General features: G+C 49.7%; 1 protein-coding gene across 2 annotated transcripts in view; it reads left to right on the forward strand.

Moving 5' to 3' along the window:
* The window catches only part of SCNN1B (sodium channel epithelial 1 subunit beta), a 76,473-nt gene that overhangs the window by 50,053 nt on the left and 4,878 nt on the right, over nucleotides 1-21,542 (forward strand). For both annotated transcript variants that reach the window (XM_032604134.1, XM_032604135.1), the window contains exons 4-7: nucleotides 6,707-6,897; nucleotides 17,036-17,139; nucleotides 18,950-19,113; nucleotides 19,426-19,533. In XM_032604134.1, the coding sequence (XP_032460025.1) occupies nucleotides 6,707-6,897; nucleotides 17,036-17,139; nucleotides 18,950-19,113; nucleotides 19,426-19,533 (567 nt within the window). The remainder of the gene's footprint in view (nucleotides 1-6,706; nucleotides 6,898-17,035; nucleotides 17,140-18,949; nucleotides 19,114-19,425; nucleotides 19,534-21,542) is intronic.

Below are 21,542 nucleotides of genomic sequence, written 5' to 3' on the forward strand. Positions count from 1 at the left end.
TTAATTTCACTTTCAAATTTTTCATCATTAGTGTATAGGAATGCAAGAGATTTCTGTGCATTAATTTTATATCCTGCCAGTTTACCGCATTCATTGATTAGCTCTAGTAGTTTTCTGGTAGCATCTTTGGGATTCTCTATGTGTAGTATCATGTTATCTGCAAACACTGACACTTTTACTTCTTCTTTTCTGATTTGTATTCCTTTTATTTCTTTTTCTTCTCTGATTGCTGTGGCTAACACTTCCAAAACTATGTTGAATACTAGTGGTGAGAGTGGGCAACCTTGTCTTCTTCTTGATCTTAGTGGAAATGGTTTCAGTTTTTTACCATTGAGAACAATGTTGGCTGTGGGTTTGTCATATATGACCTTTATTATGTTGAGGTAATTTCCCTCTATGCCTACTTTCTGGAGAGTTTTTATCATAAATGGTGTTGAATTTTGTCAAAAGCTTTTTCTGCATCTAGTGAGATGATCATATGGTTTTTCTCCTTCAACTTGTTAATATGATTTATCACATTGATTGATTTGCATATATTGAAGAATTCTTGCATTCCTGGGATAAAGCCCACTTGATCATGGTGTATGATCCTTTTAATGTGCTGTTGGATTCTGTTTGCTAGTATTTTGTTGAGGATTTTTTTTTTTTTGAGGATTTTTGCATCTATGTTCATCAGTGATATTGGTCTGTAGTTTTCTTTTTTTGTGACATCTTTGGTTTTGGTATCAGGGTGATGGTGGCCTTGTAGAATGAGTTTGAGAGTGTTCCTCCCTCTGCTATATTTTGGAAGAGTTTGAGAAGGATAGGTGTTAGCTCTTCTCTAAATGTTTGATAGAATTCACCTATGAAGCCATCTGGTCCTGGGCTTTTGTTTGTTGGAAGATTTTTAATCACAGTTTCAATTTCAGTGCTTGTGATTGGTCTGTTTATATTTTCTATTTCTTTCTGGTTCAGTCTCAGGAGGTTGTGCTTTTCTAAGAATTTGTCCATTTCTTCCAGGTTGTCCATTTTATTGGCATATAGTTGCTTGTAGTAATCTCTCATGATCCTTTGTATTTCTGCAGTGTCAGCTGTTACTTCTCCTTTTTCATTTCTAATTCTATTGATTTGAGTCTCCTCCCTTTTTTCCTTGATGAGTCTGACTAGTGGTTTATCAATTTTGTTCATCTTCTCAAAGAACCAGCTTTTAGTTTTATTGATCTTAGCTATTGTTTCCTTCATTTCTTTTTCATTTATTTCTGATCTGATTTTTATGATATCTTTCCTTCTGCTAACTTTGGGGGTTTTTTGTTCTTCTTTCTCTGATTGCTTTAGGTGAAGGTTTAGGTTGTTTATTTGAGATGTTTCTTGTTTCTTGAGGTAGGATTGTATTGCTATAAACTTCCCTCTTAGAACTGCTTTTGCTGCATCCCATAGGTTTTGGGTCATTGTGTTTTCATTGTCATTTGTTTCTAAGTATTTTTTTATTTCCCCTTTGATTTCTTCAGTGATCTTTTGGTTATTTAGTAGTGTATTGTTTAGCCTCCATGTGTTTGTATTTTTCACAGATTTTTTCCTGTAATTGATATCTAGTCTCATAGCATTGTGGTCGGAAAAGATACTTGATATGTTTTCAATTTTCTTAAATTTACCAAGGCTTGATTTGTGACCTAAGATGTGATCTATCCTGGAGAATGTTCCATGAGCACTTGAGAAGAAAATGTATTCTGTTGTTGGGTTGGAATGTCCTATAAATATCAATTAAGTCCATTTTGTTTAAGGTATCATTTAAAGCTTGTGTTTCCTTATTTATTTTCATTTTGGATGATCTGTCCATTGGTGAAAGTGGGGTGTTTAAGTCCCCTACTATGATTGTGTTACTGTTGATTTCCCCTTTTATGGCTGTTAGCATTTGCCTTATGTATTGAGGTGCTCCTATGTTGGGTGCATAAATATTTACAATTGTTATGTCTTCGTCTTGGATTGATCCCTTGATCATTATGTAGTGTCCTTCTTTGTCTCTTGTAATAGTCTTTATTTTAAAGTCTGTTTTGTCTGATATGAGAATTGTTACTCCAGCTTTCTTTTGATTTCCATTTGCATGGAATATCTTTTTCCATCCCCTCATTTTTAGTCTGTATGTGTACCTAGGTCTGAAATGGGTCTCTTGTAGATAGCATATATACAGGTCTTGCTTTTGTATCCATTCAGCCAGTGTGTCTTTTGGTTGTAGCATTTAATCCATTTACACTTAGGGTAGTTATCGATATGTGTGTTCCTATTACCATTTTCTTAATTGTTTTGGGTTTGTTATTGTAGGTCTTTTCCTTCTCTTGTGTTTCCTGCCTAGAGAAGTTCCTTTAGCATTTGTTGTAAAGCTGGTTTGGTAGTGCTGAATTCTCTTAGCCTTTGCTTGTCTGTGAAAGTTTTAATTTCTCCGTTGAATCTGAATGAGATTCCTTCTGGGTAGAGTAATCTTGGTTGTAGGTTTTTCTCTTTCATCATTTAAATATGTCCTGCCACTCCCTTCTGGCTTGCAGAGTTTCTGCTGAAAGATCAGCTGTTAACCTTATGGGGATTTCCCTTGTATGTTATTTGTTGCTTTTCCCTTGCTGCTTTTAATATTTTTTCTTTGTATTTAATTTTTTTAATTAATTAATTTTATTTTATTTTATTTATTTTTGGCTGTGTTTGGTCTTCGTTGCTGCACGCAGGCTTTCTCTGGTTGTGGTGTTCAGGGGCTACTCTTTGTCACAGTGCACAGGCTTCTTATTACGGTGGCTTCTCTTGTTGCATAGCACAGGCTCTAGGCGCGTGGGCTTCAGTAGTTGCAGTAGCTGTGGCACATGGGCTTAGTTGCTCTGCGGCATGTGGGATCTTCCCAGACCAGGGCTCGAACCCTACAGTGACAGGTGGATTCTTAACCACTGCGCCACCAGGGAAGTCCCTGTATTTAATTTTTGATAGTTTGATTTATATGTGTCTTGGCATGTTCCTCCTTGGATTTATCCTATATGGGACTGTCTGTGCTTCCTGGACTTGATTGACTATTTCCTTTCCCATATTAGGGAAGTTTTCAACTATAATCTCTTCAAATATTTTCTCCATCCCTTTTTTTTTTTCTCTTCTTCTTCTGGGACCCCTAAAATTCAAATGTTGATGTGTTTAATGTTGTCCCAGAGGTCTCTGAGACTGTCCTCAATTTTTTTCATCCTTTTTTCTTTTTTCTGCTCTGCGGTAGTTATTTCCACTATTTTGTCTTCCAGGTCACTTATCCATTCTTTTGCCTCAGTTATTCTGCTATTGATTCCTTCTAGAGAATTTTAAATTTCATTTATTGTGTTGTTCATCATTGTTTGTTTGCTCTTTAGTTCTTCTAGGTCCTTGTTAACTGTTTCTTGTATTTTCTCCATTCTATTTCCAAGATTTTGGATCATCTTTACTATTATTCCTCTGAATTCTTTTTCAGGTAGACTGCCTATTTCTTCTTCATTTGTTTGGTCTGGTGGGTTTTTACCTTGCTCCTTCATCTGCTGTGTACTTTTCTGTCTTCTCAATTTGCTTAACTTGCTGTGTTTGGGATCTCCTTTTTTCAGGCTTCAGGTTCGTAGTTCCCGTTGCTTTTGGTGTCTGCCCCCATTGGGTAAGGTTGGTTCAGTGCATTGTGTAGGCTTCTGGTGCAAGGGACTGGTGCCTGTGTTCTGGTGGATGAGGCTGGATCTTGTCTTTATGGTGGGCAGGACCACGTCCGGTGGTGTGTTTTGGGGTGTCTGTGGTCTTATTATGATTTTAGGCAGCCTCTCTGCTAATGGGTGGGGTTGTGTCCCTGTCTTGCTAGTTGTTTGGCATAGGGTGTCCAGCACTGTAGCTTGCTGATCGTTGAGTGGAGCTGGGTCTTAGCTTGAGATGGAGATCTCTGAGAGAGCTTTCGTCATTTGACATTACATGGAGCCAGGAGGTCTCTGGTGGACCAATGTCCCGAATCCGGCTCTGCCACTTCAGAGGATCAGCCCTGACACTCGGCTGGAGCACCAAGACCCTGTCAGCCACACGGCTCAGAAGAAAAGGGAGAAAAAAAAGAAAGAAAAAGAAAAGAAAAGAAAGTTATTAAAATAAAAAATATATTATTAAAAATAAAAAGTAATAAAAAAAGAAAGAAAGAAAGAAGAGAGCAACCAAACCAAAAAACAAATCCACCAATGATAACAAGCACTAAAAACTATACTAAAAACAACAACAACAACAAAACGGACAGGTAGAACCCTAGGACGAATGGTAAAAGCAAAGCTTTTGGGAAATCTGAGGTCTTCTGCCAGCGTTCAGTAGGTGTTCTATAGGAGCTGTTTCACATGTAGATGTATTTTTGATGTAGTTGTGGGGAGGAAGGTGATCTCCACATCTTACTCCTCTGCCATCTTGAAGCCACGGCTGTTATTTTTGACAGAAGAGCATTCAAAGGCTTTGCTGATAAATAGTGCTTGTAGTAGTACAACTGAAACAGCAGAAATGCAGAACTTGTCAACGTTAAAAGTGCCAAAATCACGTTCTTATTGATCCTACTCATTAGTCTGCAGTGCTCACTTGGTTGTCTTTTGAAAGTAACCTAGCTGGTTTCATCTTTTTTGGTAAGAACATAATCTTGTTTTCTGTGAACAAAAAGATGTTTCTCAGCCAACAGCAGCAGCAACGAGGAATTAAGTCTTATTATCAAAAGACAGAGGCATAAATATCGGACAGGTGAAAAACCACAGCTATGCAGTACAGTCATTGCCAAAGCATAACTGGGATGCTGGGATGCCCGCAAGCCAGCAGTAGGAAGAAGGTTCCCTGTCTGTGCTCCGGGATCCCCTGGGAGCTCTGTAACTGCTCAGATCCCTGGGCCCCATTCCTGGAGAATCTGAATGGGCAGTTCTGGGCCCAGACCCAGGAATCTGTCTTGTTAATAGGCTCCATGGTGATTCTGATGATCAGCCTTGTTTGGGGACCCAGGTTGGGGCTAGACACTCCCCAGAAGGATGCCACTGCCTCCCGTGCCCCCCATGTGGTCAGGACTTCCACAACCCAGCCCCCCCACCTCTCCATACAAACCAGCAAACAGCACGAGGCTCCAGAGGCCCAGTGCCCGCTCTGACCCAATGCCCTACTACTTTTTGGTGCAGTTAGCAGGCTTCCTGTGTCCATTTCCTCATCTGTAAAGTAGGCGTGGTCCTGGTGGCTGCACCAGCTCTCAGGGTCAGGCCCCACGCGTGTGTGTGAGTGCATGTTGTGTGGGTGTGCAAGTGGGCTGGGGACCTCAGTGTCTTCATGATGATGGGGCAGGGCTGCTGTGAGAATTGATGAGATAATAGAACTAAAGCCCTGAGTTGGGAATTCCCTGGCAGTCCAGTGGTTAGGACTCTGAGCTTCCCTTGCAGGGGACCCAGGTTCCATCCGTGGTCAGGGAACTAAGATCCTGCAAGGTATGGGGCGTGGCCAAAAAAAAAAACAGTCCTGAGAACAGAGCCCAGGACAGAGTGAGCCTTTTATATATACATATATACATACATACTTATTTATTTATTTATTTATTTATTTATTTTTGGCTGCGTTGGGTCTTTGTTGCTGCATGCGGACTTTCTTCTAGTTGCGGCGAGCGGGGGCTACTCTTCGTTGTGGTGCACAGGCTTCTCATTGCCGTGGCTTCTCTTGTTGCGGAGCACGGGCTCTAGGTGCGCTGGCTTCAGTAGTTATGGCACGTGGGCTCAGTAATTGTGGCTCGCAGGCTCTGGAGCTCAGGCTCAGTAGTTGTGGCACACAGGCTTAGTTGCTCCGTGGCATGTGGGATCTTCCCGGACTGGGGCTCAAACCCGTGTCCCCTGCATTAGCAGGCGGATTCTTAACCATTGCGCCACCAGGGAAGTCCCGAGAGTGACTCTTAAGTAGTATCATCTCCCTGAGGTGACATGAGGACCTCCAGGAACTGGCATGAGGACAGCGCCCCATGCCGGCCTGGAGAGGGCTGTCTCAGAACTAAGGAGAAGCTTCTCCCTCAGGCCTCCTGGGTTCCCACCAGGAAGACCAGTAGAGGCAGAGTGGCCAAGGCTGGAGTGTCAGGGCCTAGTCCGTCCTGTGTCTACAGGGGACCTGGGCTTCATGGTGGAGGGGCCTGCGCCCCTCTGTCGGCTCAAGCTGACGAGGCCCGGGTACTTCTCCCAGCCGAGGGGTGGGCAGACCTGGAGTCTTGGGTCCTTCCTGGTCCACACAGCCTCCAGGGAGCTGCCTCTGGATGTCTGGGGAGGGGGCTGGGAAAGGAGTCAGGGGAGTGGAGGGTCCGAGTGTGTGCTGTAGATGTGCCCACGTGAGCATGAATGTGGTGCCACTTGCGTAAATCAAGGTACATGGGTGTGTGTGTGGAGTTGTGACCCCAGGACATCATGTGACTGCAGGTGTCGGAAAGCGGGGTCTGTCTGTGTATGCGTGTGTGTGTTCCCTTGTGCCTGAGGCTATATTATATGGGGGTGGCTGGTGCTGCCTGTGAGTCCTTGTGACTGCAGAGCTGTGTGTGAGGGGACAGCCTGAGCCTTGTGACCGTGAGTGCAAACACACTCCCCCCGGCCCAGCCATGGGCAGCCCCCGCACCCAGGCGCCCCCTGAGGAAGGGCAGCTGGCAGCGCACCCGCCGCCCTGGCCCTCGGGGCAGAGGCCTGGCAGCAGCCCCCGCCCACAGGAACCTCTCTTGCCCCCGCAGTGCAGCCACAATGGGACCACGTGCAATTTCCGGAACTTCAGCAGCGCCACCCAGGCAGTGACGGAGTGGTACGCCCTGCAGGCCACCAACATCTTCGCACAGGTTCCAAACCAGGAGCTGGTGGCCATGGGCTACTCGGCCGAGCAGCTGATCCTGGCCTGCCTCTTCGGGGCCGAGGCCTGCACCTACAGGTAAGCGCCGCTGGGCTCCTGCAGCCAGGGTCCACATCCCCGTCCACACCCCTGCTTGGCCATTCGGGGCCGAGGCCTGCACCTACAGGTAAGAGCTGCTGGGCCCCTGCAGCCAGGGTCCACGTCCCCGTCCACACCCCTGCTTGGCCATTCGGGGCCGAGGCCTGCACCTACAGGTAAGAGCCGCTGGGCCCCTGCAGCCAGGGTCCACGTCCCCGTCCACACCCCTGCTTGGCCATTCGGGGCCGAGGCCTGCACCTACAGGTAAGCGCCGCTGGGCCCCTGCAGCCAGGGTCCACATCCCCGTCCACACCCCTGCTTGGCCACTCAGCCTGCACCACAGTTTTCTGTGCCCAGGTGTCTTTGGTTTTCTGGGGGCAGAGCCTGAGACAGGGATGCGCTGAAGGCCCCATCACGTACTGAGGGAATCGCTTTAGGAAGAGTCTGCAGGAAAGAGGACTGAGCTAAGGGAGGCTGTGGCCACAGGTGATGTCTAGGCCTGACCTGATCCACGGGGAGCGTAAACCGCACCACAGAGTTGACCTCCCTTAAGCGGAGGGCGGGGGCGGGGGCGTGGGAGCAGCCCCTTGTACGTGCCCCCATCAGTTACTCACTGGCTCTGTGCCACCCCCAGGAGGATGGGCAGGGGTCTCCTAATTTCCCAGGCAAGGTGGCGGGAGAAGGGGCGGCTGTGAGCTGTTAGCCTCCAATACCCCGCAGCTGGGGATCTGTGCAGGTACCCCAGCATCTACTGCCCTCGGTTTTCTCATCCTAAGACAGGGACAATAACCATAGCCACTTTCTATCTAGAATTCCTGTGAAGAGTAAACGAAGGGGGGGACTTCCCTGGCAGTCCAGTGGTTGAGACTCCGCGCTTCCATGGCAGGGGGTGCAGCGTTCGATCCCTGGTCAGGGAACTAAGATCCCACATGCTGTGTGGCCAAAAAACAAAAAACTTTTTTACCCTTCCCCCTCCCCATATCCTCAAGTCCATTCTCTAGTAGGTCTGTGTCTTTAAGCTGTTACAAAGTGAGAGAGAGGCATGAACATATATACACTACCAAACGTAAAATAGATAGCTAGTGGGAAGCAGCCGCATGGCACAGGGAGATCAGCTCGGTGCTAGATCAGATCTAGGTGCTATCCCACCTAGAGGGGTGGGATAGCGAGGGTGGGAGGGAGGGAGACGCAAGAGGGAAGAGATATGGGAACATATGTATACGTATAGCTGATTCACTTTAAAGCAGAAACTAACACACCATTGTAAAGCAATTATACTCCAATAAAATGTTAAAAAATATGAAAGGAATTCATAGTGACAAAAGTACATTATGCAGATAACTTCCAAACAAAATTTTTTTTAGAAAAAAAAAAAAAGGAAATGAAGCGGCTCATGTCAGCACTTAGGGCCCTGGAAGTCTTCGCTGTAAACACCTTTTTCCCAAACAACCCCCAGTGTTGAAAAGATGGCAGAAGGAGGGCAGGGTCAATCCTAAAAGCCTGTGTCCTCTTACAAATAGCCCACAGATCTCCCCCTCCTTCCCCTCCCCAGCTTCTGACCATCCAGACCCTGGGCCTGAGAGCCAAGCTCTGTCCCCGAATCGGGGCAGCCGTCAGAGGGGCTTTAGGTCGGCTGGCGGGTCATGGGGGAAGGAAGGGGCTGGGTACAGGCAGAGCTGCTGAAGCCCCAGCGCCCCCTCCAGGCTTCCTGGCCAGGCCTCTGAGTGAGGGGGACCACACCATCTGGGTCCCGCCCCGGGCTTCAGCCAGTCCTGTTTCCCAGAGGTGCTGGCGTCTTCCTGGCCTGGGGCTTCAAATTCCCACACTTAAGGCCTCTGGAGAATGGAGCGTTGTGCTGAGTCTTGCCGCTTTGGATGAGTGACAGGCTACCGGTTTCACCCTCCTAGGGGTTGTGGCCTCAGCCCAACTCAGTCAAATCGTACACCTTCAGGGACCTCTGTTGAGAATCTGCTGACAGCTGTGGACCCTCTGTCCCCCAAAACGCACAGGCACTCGAAAGGCAGGCATTTCGTAGGCTGTGTCACGGAATCCAGGCCCACTGAGGAGGCAGCGCTGCACATTTGGTCCATTGTGAGAATCAGAAAAGGCCAGTCCTACAGGTAGAAGAGTTACGTGATGGCTCCCTGCTGATGGCACACATCCTGGCTGGTTGGTTACAGGCTGGATTCCAACCCTCTCTCTGGGCCAGGGCACTTGGTTCAGAGCACACCTGCCCAACCATTCCTGGCAGCCCTGCCTGAAGGTTGTTGGTACGCAATGGACTAGTGCTGTGCCCACAAGTTCATCTTTTACCCTCTCAGCTAAAAGAGAGAGATGTAATACCGTAATTGCAAATATACGGCCCATCTGCGCAGTCAGAATATGTCCTGAAGTGCAAGTGGGTTCAACTAGGGTCCACTGGGATCGGCTGCCAGGTCCCTGGTGCCTGAAGCGTGAGCATCTCCCATCGAGCAGGATCGCAGTGCTCGAAGGCGTGCGTTCTGCGCACAGCACGGCCCCTAAACTGAGCCAGCTGTTTCCAGGCCTGATCCAGGACCAGAGCCAACCTGGGGATGACCTGCTTGTTGCCAAGATGGCACCCTCCAAAACGAGTCACATTTGGGTCACATGGACTGAGGGTGGTCCCCCAAAGAGAAGATGGCTGATGGGCAGGCAACACCTGGTATTGGCCACACAACTTTTGTGGTGTAGCTAGGGCTGGGTAGTAAGTCTAGTGAAGGGGTGGCTCAAGGCTGGACTCTGCAGTTAGACTATTGGGTTCAGATCCTTGCTCTGTCTTACAAGCTGTGTGGCCTTGAACAAATTTCTTAACCTTTTAAAAAAATTTATTTATTTTTGGCTGCGTTGGGTCTTTGTTGATGCACACGGGCTTTCTCTAGTCTTCGTTGCTGCACGCGGGCTTTCTCTAGTTGTGGCGAGTGGGGGCTACTCTTCGTTGCGGTGCGCGGGCTTCTCATTGTGGTGGCTTCTCGTTGCGGAGCACAGGCTCCAGGCGCGCGGGCTTCAGTAGTTGTGGCACACAGGCTCAGTAGTTGTGGCTCGCGGGCTCTAGAGCGCAGGCTCAGTAACTGTGGCACATAGGCTTAGTGGCTCCATGGCGTGTGGGATCTTCCCGGACCAGGGATTGAACCTGTGTCCCCTGCATTGGCAGGTGGATTCTTAACCACTGCGCCACCAGGGAAGAAGTCCCAAATTTCTTAACCTTTATATGCCTCCAATTTCCTCCTCCGTAAAATAGATAGTAACAGTGCCTACTCTACAGGGTTATTTTGAATATTCAATGAGTTAATATGCATGACAGGCTGACAGTAGTGAAGACTCAGTATTATTCTCATTAAACCCACATTTGACAAGGAACTCATTCTTCAATAATGATGCTAACGTTTATTGTGCCCTTCTGATGTGCCAAGCACTATTCTTAGCACTTTACATGTATAAAATCAGTTTGACCCTGGCAACAAGCCCTCGTTTTATATGATGCAACCACTGCCCAGAGAGGTTAAGCAACATCTCTGAGGTCACACAGCTGGTGAGTATCAGAGGTGGCAGTCTGGGCCAGGCCCACCCTGTGTCACTTCACCACCTCATCAGAAATCAAGATCATCTTTCCTCCCCACCCACCCCTCCCAAGCCTGTTTCTTCAGCACTGGCAGTCTGAGTGGAGGGTGTGACCCAGACACTTGGCGCAGAAACCCCAGTCCACCCATCTCTGCGCTTCTGCTCACTCCCACAGCCAGCTGGTTACCCACCTTCCTGAATCAGCCTCAGACTCAGTGCTGAGGACACGTGCCTCTCTCTGCCCTCACAGTGCCACGCTCCAGACACAACGGCTTCCTCACTCTGTTCTGGACTCCTTCCTCTCCTGCTCGTATGTGGCAAATGCTCAAGACGCAGCAGCTGCAGTTTTAGGAACATGTGAGCCACGTTTGGACCCTGACACCAAAGCACCCAGATTTGAATGCCAGCTCTGTGTGTTGCTGGGCACGCTACTTAGCCTCTCTGTGCCTCAATTTTCTCATCTGGAAAATGGGAATAGTGAAATGACCTCATAGCGCTATCATGGGGATTAAATGAGTTAACATAGATAAAGTGCTTATGTGAAGCAATTATACTCCAATAAAGATGTTAAAAAAAAAGTAGAGGAGACAAGAAAAACAAAAAAGTGCCTAGAACAGTGCCGAGCATGTGTTAAGAATTATATGAGCACTTTAAAGATAAACTTTTTATTGTGGAATAGCTTTAGATTTATAGAAAAGTTTCAGAGAGAGAGTACAGAGTTCCTCTGTACTCCTCACCCAGTTTCCCCTCTCGGTAACATCTTACATCACCATAGTAATTTAGCAAAACTAAGAAACCGACATGGGCACATCATTATTAAATAAACCTAACACTTTATTTGGATTTTGTCAGTTTTCCCTGGTGACCTTTTCCTGTTCAAGATTCCATCCGAGAGACCCCTGTCGGTTGCTGTCGGTTGTCACGCCTCCTTTGTCCATTCTGGCTGTGACACTTTCTCAGACTTCCTTGTTCTGGATGATTGTGACAGTTTCAGAGTACTGGTTGGGTGTCTTATAGAAAGGCTTTGATTTGGGGTTACACAGATAAGATGGATTTGGGGGAAGAAGACCACAGAGGTGAGGGGCTTCTCATCACATGGTGTGTGGGGTACATGTTAGGCACTCGACACCACCCGCGATGTTGGCCTTCCTCCCTTGGTTCAGGTGCTGCGTGCTGGGCTTCTCCACTCTAACGTAACCACTTTTCCCCACCTGTGCTCTGTATCGTGGAAGCACGTCTCTAAGTTCAGCCTGTACTCTGGGGGGTGGAGGTGACGGCAGGGGGAGAGGGACTAAACCCCACTTCTCCTGGAGAGGGGAACATACACTATTTGGAATTCTTCTGTAAGGAAGATTTATGTCTTGTCCATTTGTTTATTTATTCAGTCTCTTAATTTATACCAGTATGGACTCATGTATATTTGGGTTGTAATCCAATACCACACTATTTATTTTCTTACTCAAAGTTTTCCATCTTTGGCCACTGAGAGCTCCTTCAGTTGGCTCCTGTGTCTCTTGGACGTGTTCCCATCCCTTTATTTATTTTTTAAGTACTTCCTTACTTTCTGGTACAGCAAGATGCCCCAGTCCTAGAACCAGCCATTTCTCTGAGGAGCTCCAGTCCTCTTATTGGAGAATGGTATTTAGAAACCAAGATCTAGGCATCTATAAGTGTTGTCGTTGTTGTTATTATTGCTTCAGGGATTGGCCAGCTAGTTCCTGCCCTTCCCCAAACCCTACTACACAGTACCACTGTTGTTATACTGCTTCCTGCTAGGATGCTCTGTTTCCCAGTCTTTTCTGGAGGCTTGCTGGTCTCTGTCTATACGCCTAGCCTCTGTTCCAGGGAAGGTTTTTGGAGCGGAACGCCTAGCTCTGGAGCCGGAGGTAGCCAGTGCTGGGAGCAGCCTCTCCAGGTAAAGAACATTATCAACAAGCAAATAGTTGGCAAGGCTGAGAGTGCAACCCGGGACAGGAGGGGATCTGGCCGTGCCCGGAGCCACCTCCCGCTCCTGAGCTGTAGATGTCCAGGACAGCTCCTTGGGCACACCGTATCCCCACACGCCTGGGGTGGGGCCTCTCCTTCCAGAACAGGGCCTGGCTGCAGCTGGCTTGCCCTGCTCCGTTCCTTCCCTGTGGCCACAGCCCTGATCCCACACGGGACAGAGACTCTGTAGTGCCTGCCCAAAGCTGTTTCTTCCCTCTGGGACTTCGCGTGTGTCGTGCCCCCTGCCTGGGCTGCCCTTTCTCCTCCCCACCCGCCAGGCTCGGCTACCTCTTACTCACCCTTGAAGTCTCAGCTCAGGCCTCACCTCCTCCACGAAACCTTCCCTGACCTACTCCCTACCCCGACGCCCACTCTTCCAGGCTTATCTCTGTTGATACTCTTACCACATACTATAATTTATCCAACAAATATTTACTGAGTGTCTACCGAGTGCCAGGCTCTGAGGATGGGGGGTGAATTTGTTCAGTATTTCAGTGTGCTTGGCTTCCAACCCTCACGTCAGTCCCTTTGGGTGGGCGCTGTTGTTACCCCAGTGTTACAGGTGGGGAAACGAGACATGGAGAGGTGAAGTGACTCCCCCCAGGCTCACCAGCTAGTAAGTGGCAGAGCCAGAATTCAAATTCGGGCAGGCTTGGCTCCCGGGCCTGAGCTCCTAGCCTTTAACTTCTTTCTCCCTGCAAACAGACAGCTGCCCTCCCTGGGATTATGGTCTAAAGCAAGAGGCAGCTGATAAACAAGCAGTTAAAGGAGATGAGTTCAGCTTCTGACGCATGCCCGCAGGGGAATAAGCAGGTGGAAATGGTCAAGTAACTGGGAAGTGACTCTGCGTAGGGAGGTCAGGGGACGGCTCCGAGCGATGAAATTGCTGCTCAGAGAATATCCCAGGCCCATGGAGCAGCGGGCCTTGAATTTGGAAACATCTTGGAGTGTCTCTGGAGTATAATGAACAACGCGGGGAGAAAGCCCAGTAGGGCGTTTGCATTTTATTCTGTGAGCAGCAAGGAGCTTCTGGAAGGTTCTAGCAGGGGCGTGCCGTGGGCTGATTCACAACTTGAACACTCACCCTGACCACTGTGCAGGAGGAAGACTGAGGGAGCAGGACGGGGGAGGCAGAGGCTCCAGCAGGAACTGGGGCAGGAGACGCCGGCGGCCTGGACCAGGCTGGGAGCCTTGGAGGTGGAGGGAGGCAGCTAGGCCAGAGACGCACTTTGGAAAGAGAGGATTGCCATGGCACTGCTCCGTAGTGTCCCCCACGCTGTGAGCTTCGAGGGTAGGGCTGTCTTGCCAGCCTCAGTGTCCCCAGCGTAGTGCGCTCCTCAGTAAATGTTGGGTGAAGAAATGCACTTTCTTCCTGATTTCCCTTTCACCATGGAGGACACCAAAGCTCAGAGGTTGAGGAGGCAGCTCACATGTGTCAGGCAGGGTCAGCTCCCAGATTGGATTTCACTGCCTGCCCTGGACCCGCCTCATTCTGCTGGCACAGACGGTGAGACAAAAGATAGAGGAAGTGGTTTCCTAATCTGAACACAGGGACAAAGAGCAGCTGACCTCATGGGGTTATTTTGAGAATTAGAAATCTTCAGCACGGGCCTGGCCCCTGAAATTAGCTCAGTAAAAGTTGCGGGACAGAAAGCTTAGAAAGTACTGCATTTCAGGTGATATTTCTGCAGTATTTGATGCACTGAGCCCCATTCCTTTCTGTTTTTTAATAAAATAACAAAAACAGTATAAAAACATCCAAGGATATTTTATTTTATTATTATTATTTTTTTTTGCGGTACGCGGGCCTCCCACTGTTGCGGCGTCTCCCGTTGCAGAGCACAGGCTCCGGACGCGCAGGCTCAGCGGCCATGGCTCGCAGGCCCAGCCGCTCCGCGGCACGTGGGATCTTCCCAGACCGGGGCACGAACCCGCGTCCCCTGCATCGGCAGGCAGACTCTCAACCACTGCGCCACCAGGGAAGCCCAACACAAGGACATTTTAAATGCTATTTCCTATGAAGACTTGAGAACATACACATAGATAGAACAGGGTGTGATGAACTCACATGGACCTACCCACCCAGAACCAACAAGCGTGATTCACATCCTGTCCTGTGCTGTTTTTAAAGCAAATCCCAGACATAATATTCTTTCATCTATATAGTGTTCAGAATGTATCTTAAAAGAGAAAGACTTTTTTTAACAGAAGCACGATACCATTATCCTACCTGAAAAAGAGATGTACAGTGATACCTCAATACCATCAAGGATCCAGTCGTGTTCACACTCGTCAATGTCATACTTTTTTGTTTACTTGTTTGAATCAGGATCCAATTAAAGTCCACAGGTTGTGATTGTAACCAAGTCTTTGAAGTTTATTTTAATCTATAGGTTACCTCCCTTACCCTCTCTCACAATTTCTTTGTTGAAGAAACTGGAGTCTGGATTTTGCATACTGACTTTTTGTAGTGTCTTTGAACTTGTTCCTCTGTCTCCAGGATTTGCTATAAACGGTAGAGACAGATGCTCGATCCTGTTCAAGGCTGGGTTTTGCTGTTGCTTTGTTTATTGGCAAGGCCACTTCCTGGACAGCCTGTGCTCTTGTATCAGGACACACAGCATTGGTCACTACTGGTGCACATTGCCCCAGATCCCCAAAATCGGGGGTGCAAAATGATGATCCTCTAATTGTATCGCTCCCTCTTCAGTTATTAGCTGGATGAAACCAGAACTCTTAACAGCTATTTTACAAGGACAAAAAAAAAAAAGTCAGATGAAGGGAGCCATAGATTAAGGGATTTCAAAGGCATATCAACCAATCACATGTCAACGTCATTTGGATCCCAGTTTAAACAAATAAATTGTAAAACCAGAATTGACCTCTGTGAGACAATATAAATTGAATGTTTAATAATATTAAGGAATTTTTGTTAGTTATGTTTAGCATGGTTTTTTAAGAGTTCTTGTAGAGATACACATAGAAATGTTAACAAATAAAACTATGATGTCTGAGATTTTCTTCAAAAATATGGGAGGGAGAGTGGGGGCAGGTAGAGATGAAACATGACTGGCCGTAGGGGATTTTTTTTTTTTTTTTTTTTTGCCTGTGTTGGGTCTTCGTTGCTGCGTGCGGGCTTTCTCTAGTTGCGGCGAGCTGGCTTCTCATTGCGGCGGCTTCTCTTGTTGCGGAGCACGGGCTCTAGGTGCACGGGCTTCAGTAGTTGTGGCACGTGGGCTCAGTAGTTGTGGCTCGTGGTCTCATAGAGCGCAGGCTCAGTAGTTGTGGTTCGCAGGCTCAGTAGTTGTGGCGCACAGGCTTAGTTGCTCTGCGGCATGTGGGCTCTTCCCAGACCAGGGCTCGAACCCGTGTCCCCTGCATTGACAGGTGGATTCTTAACCACTGTGCCACCAGGGAAGTCCCGTAGGGGATTGTTGAAGCTGGTGGTGGGCTTCATTCTCTCAACTTTTTATGTTTGAAAAGTTCCATATCAAAAAACAGTAACCAAATTATCTGAAACTACATTATACTGTCGCTTCTTCCGTGAGCATCTTTATGCAAACATTTTGTGTTGTTGCTGAATTATTTCCTTAGGAGACATTCTCATGACATAAGATAGGATCCTAGATGGGGCTCTTCACACCTCGTTGTGAAGTTCTCTCTTTCCTGGCCTCTGCTTGCACCCTCTCCTGATTAACAGCCCTCCATCTCCGTCTACTTTCCTCTTTACCTGAGCTCCCGAGGTTCCCCGACAAGCCCACCTGTCTGCATTCTGCCAGCTCCTTGCAGCAAACACTGCCTGGAGCCGCCCTCTCACTCTTATGATCTGTATTAGTTTCCTGTGGCCGCTGTAACAAATGACCACAGACTGGGTGGTTTAAAACAACGGAAATTTATTCTTTCACAGAGGAGGCTAGAAGCGGGCAGTCCCGGTGTCAGCAGGACCAGGCTCTCTCCAGAGGCTGCAGGGGAGAATCCTTTCTTGCCCCTTCTAGCGTCTGGTGGGCCCAGGTGTTCCTTGCCTTCTGTCTGTGTAACTCCAATCTCTGCCTCCGTCTTCACATGGCCTTCTCCTCTGTATCTGTGTCTCCTCTTCTGTCTCTTTAAGGACACTCATGGTTGGATTTAGGGCCCGCATGGATAAAAGAGGCTGATCTCATCTCAAGATCCTGAATTATGTCCGCAAAAACCCCTTCTCCAAATAAGATCACACTCCCAGGTCCCTGGTGTTAGGACGTGGACATCTCTTTTTGGGGGCCACCGTTTAAATGACCACATGACTTACAAGACCGTGTAGATGAGACAGATGAAAACATCAAATAATCTTCTTTTTCATCACTCATGGCTAAGCCAGAGAGCCTAGTCCCACCCTTCCTCACCCTTCTTTCCCAAGGGAGTCCAGGAATCTCCTCTCTGGTGGGTGCATGGGTGCAGGTAAAGGGACAGAATGACCTGTTGCTCACCTCTCCCTTCCTAAGCCTCTCTGAGCAGTAATCTACCCGAGCCCTGGAAAGGGGAGGCATCAGCTGGGGTGGGGTGGGCCCTGCTCTCTAGCTGATGGTGTTTCTTTCAGGAACTTCACACGCATCTTCCACCCTGATTATGGCAACTGTTACATCTTCAACTGGGGCATGAAGGAGAAGGCCCTCCCTTCAGCCAACCCCGGAGCTGAGTTTGGTAAGTGTTGGTTTGTCCTGGAGCCAGGGCCATGAGGATTTAAATCCTATCACGTGGGGCTGAAAGACCAAATTACCATCGGCCATTGAGGGGCAGGACCGAGGTTAGAGGGAGGCCGGCACGTGGAGGGGCAGCCTCTACTGTGTGCACGGGGGCTAGGCCAGGTGCCTTCTCAGCCGTCCCCCCACCCAACGCTTGTAAATCCCTGGGGTAGCGACTGGTGTGCCCATTTTGCTGATGAGGAAAGCGAGGTAGCAGTAAGCTTAGTGGTCGAGAGCACAGGCTTCTGTGACTGGGTGGAATCCCAGCTCCACCATTTATCCCCGGGTGATGCTGAGCTGAGACTTAACTTCTCGAAGCCCTTATTTCCCCATATCGAACAGAGCAGAGCATATATATGGTATAGAACTCATCGAATCATCCTGGCCTAAGGCAGGTAGACCTCTGAGCACAGAGCAAGCAGCCTTGTCTCTAAGCCTGGCAAGTAGCAAATGCTCGATAAATGCAGATATTCTGAGAAGTTGTAAATAATTTGCCCACGCTCACATAGTTACCCTGGGGCAGAGCCCTTACTCTCAGCCTTGTTTCTGTGCAGTTCTTGAGAGACAGAGAGCAGGTGAAGTAGTGAACAGAAGGGAGGAAGAGGAAGTGGTTGATAGCAGAGGCTGCTCATTTTGGGAGAAAGGCTGGCGGACTCAGCATGTGCACCAGGCCTTGGGGAGCAAATCCTTCCTCCCCGCTCAGGTTCTGCCCTCCCCAGCCATCAAAGAGCAGGTGTCATTCAGCAACTGTCAGGGCTGCTGGTCAATAGGGGTGTGGGTGGGCTGCCCACCCATCACCACCCCTGTGCCCCTGAAGACATTGGGTATCACAGAGGTGCTGGTCAACTCAAGTCTATACGAGAAGATGATTAAGATCAAGGAGCCTGGCTGCCTGTTTAGAAGCCCAGCAACCCTCCACTTCCTCACTGAGTGACCTATGACAACATCCCTTCTCCTCTATGAGCCTCAGTTTCCTCATCTGTAAAATGGGGACGATAATTGTACCTAACTCATACGCCCCTTGAAAGCACCAGTGGGATCATGTAAATAAAGCCCTTAGCCCAGCACTCAGCATGTAGCAAGTGCTCAATAAATGCTAGCCTTCTTGTCCTAACTACCTAGCCCGGTCCCATGGTGCATAAAATGATGGGTCTGGTCTCTACCTTCAAGAAGGGAACAGTGGAGTGGGGCAGGAAGACAGATAATAAAAGAAGAATCTCAAGAGTGAGAGAGGTGCTTGGAAGGAAAGTTCCAGGGCTAGGAGAGCATATCGCAGAGATCCTGAGACCCAGTCTAGGTAGTCAGGGAAGGCTTCTGAAGGAAGTGACACTTGGGCTGAGATCTGAAGGAAGAGCAAGAGTTTCTAGGTGAAAGGTGAGGCTGGAGACAGCATTCCAGAGAGAAGGGAGAGCATTACGAAGTCCCAGCAGCAGGAAGCAGCACGGCAGCCAAGGGAAGTGAGTGGAGAGCGTGAGGACCTGTGTGATTGGAGGTAGGACTGCCTGTGCTGTGGCCCTAGGTCTACCTGCCCTGTGGAAGAGAGATCATGGCGGGTGGTATAGGGGGCAAAAGGAGCCCAGAGAGGAGACCATGGTGGCTTGGACTCGAATGGGGGCCTTAGAGAAGGCAAGAAGTCTGGATTTTCGTAAAATGGAGCCAGCTTCCTGCACAGACCCTTGGCTGGAGGGGACTTGGACCAGTGGGTGGTGGGTGTCCCTTCGGCCTTGGGGAGCGAGCTCAGGCAGCCCTCGGCCCCATCTTCCCCTCAGGCCTGAAGTTGATCCTGGACGTGGGCCAGGAAGACTACGTGCCCTTCCTCACGTCCACGGCCGGTGCCCGGCTGATGCTTCACGAGCAGATGTCGTACCCCTTCATCAAAGAAGAGGGCATCTTCGCCATGTCGGGGATGGAGACTTCCATCGGGGTGCTGGTGGTATGCCTGCAGCCCAAGGGCACCCCACCTGCCCAGCGCCCACCTCCCAGGGCCTGAGAGCCAGAGATCCAGGCCTCCCCAAGCCCTGGATCTCCTCACCATCCACTCCTGCCTCGCCTTCTGGCTGGAACCACACCAGGCGGCCACACTCTGGGGGAAGATGAGTGCCCCCCAAGCACTGGCACCTGCTGGGACATCAGCCCTCTATCCCCTCTCAGCATCCCCTAGGCCTGCATGCTAGATGGGAGGGAGGAACAGAGGGGGCTTCCTAGGGGTGACCAGGGCCCCCCCCACAAACAACCTCTCACACAGGACAAGCTGGAGCGCAAGGGCGAGCCTTACAGCCAGTGCACCGTGAACGGCTCCGACGTCCCCATCCGAAACCTCTACAGCGACTACAACACGACCTACTCCATCCAGGTGGGAAGATGGTGCAGCCTCGTGACGCTGGGGCCCCATCCACATCTACCTAGCCTGAGGCCTGAGGTCTCTGGGAAAGCTAATCCCAGCAAGGCTGACTCTGCTGGATCTTTGGGACCAGAGGGTGCCCTGTCCTGGTTCCCACCGGGGCCCAGGGCTGGCCGCTTCTCCACCCTGCTTTGTAGGTGTGCCCTTGGGGTCTCGCTCTGGGGTCTCCCAAGAAGAAGCCTTGTGTATGTTAAGGGTTTACGTGAATTACATCATCATTTAATCCGTTCAATACCCCTACGGGCAATTATATACTAACAATAATTACTAATTATTGTTAACGTATTATGCTATTGATAGCATTTATTATATATGCCATTTATTATAAGTATTAATATACTAATAACAGCAGGCTTCTGTGCTAGGCAGGCACTGTTCCACGTGCTTCACATATAGACATTAAATCATTTAACCCTCACAACAACCCTCAGATGTAGATACTATTATTAGGAATGAAGAAATTGGGGTTTACAGAACCCCAGTCCAAATGCCTTATTGATGTACCTGAGAAGTCCCTCTTTGTATCTGGCCTCAATCCCCCTTGCTGCAGCTGGGGGCTTCCCCCTTATGCTGATCTCCAAGGTCAGCCCAGGAGGCCTGGCCTCAGACCTGGCCCCAGTGGAGAGGACACACTGAGTCTTTGCAAAAGTGACCACTTGCTGACACTTTTTCTCCCAGCCCAGTCTTCCTTGGTGGATAAGGAAACTGAGGCATAACAAGGGCCATGGCAGAGCAGTGCCTGGCTCCGTGTCTGAGAGCCCCAAGCAAGGTGTGGTCTTCCCATCTGCCTTAGTCAGGGGACTTCACTCTCCCCCATGCCCGCCTGCCCGCCCACTCTATCCAGCTGACCCCAGGCAGCCCACACTCTGACGCTTCTGTCTAGAGGGGCTTCTGCCTGCGAAGGAGAGCTCAGGGAACCTTCCAAGCCTCTGGAGGGAGGACAGATGGACAGACAAGACAGCACAGGGAGGTGGGGAGCACGGAGGGGGAGGCCAGAGGCATCAGGCCCCAGCCCTGGAGGCCTCATTCTAGAAAAACCTCAGTTCTTGCTTCGTCCAGTCCAGTGCAGTCACCACTCTGGCCGGAGACCTTGGCAAAGCCCCAGGCCCTGGTCAGGTGCTTGGCCCGCCCAGGCCCCCGCCCTAGCCCAGCCTCAGCTGGGCCCTGGAGAGGACTCCCTCCTTCCAGGTGAGACAGTGAGGTCTGGGCGAGTGGGAGACACTTGGCCAAGTCAGGGCTCCCTTCTGACCCCACTGCCCCTGACCTTGCCCCAGACCCGCTCCTCCCGGCTGTGCCATTTCATCTGCCACCTCCCCCCGGCCACTTCCTCCTGCAGGGAGCCCACAGGTTTGCCAGGGAGGACAGAGGAGAGGATGGGTTGGCCTGGGGAGCAGCAGGCAGGAGAGCGGAAGAGAAGCTGTGGGCTCCTTGGCCGGGGTGGGAACAGGGGGTCCTCCAGAGGCAGCGCTTGGGAACCTGGGCAGCAAGAGACGTGAGGAATGGCTGCTTCCGTTCGCTGAGCGCCCCATGGTAAGCCGACCTCCCCGCCTGAGCCGACGGGAGCGACAGGAGTAAACTGAGGCTCGGAGGCTAAGGGCTGGCCCCGGGACACATAGCTCGTCTCTGAGTGGAATGACCTGAAAACCCAGTATGAGTAGATTCATCTCAACCAGCCCGGGGCCGGGGCGGGGGGAGGCGAGGGCTGAGCCCGCTCTCCCCCTCCCCCATCCCCAAACAGGGGACATTCTGTACACGGTCACTTCCTCTTCCCTCCACTCTGAGCAATCACAGCACACTTCTCGCCTTCCCTGAGTGTTTCTCTCCAGGAAGAAGGAGCACAGGGCAAGCCTGCCTGTCTTCCCTTCTGGGTCCTTCCACGTAAAGGACTCGGAAAGCTGCTGGCAGCCTTGTGACAAGCGCTATCTAAGAGTTAGCTTTTTTTTTTTTTTTTGGCCACGTGC

The sequence above is a fragment of the Phocoena sinus genome, chromosome 15, assembly GCF_008692025.1.
Source record: "Phocoena sinus isolate mPhoSin1 chromosome 15, mPhoSin1.pri, whole genome shotgun sequence".
Taxonomy (NCBI): Eukaryota; Metazoa; Chordata; class Mammalia; order Artiodactyla; family Phocoenidae; genus Phocoena; species Phocoena sinus.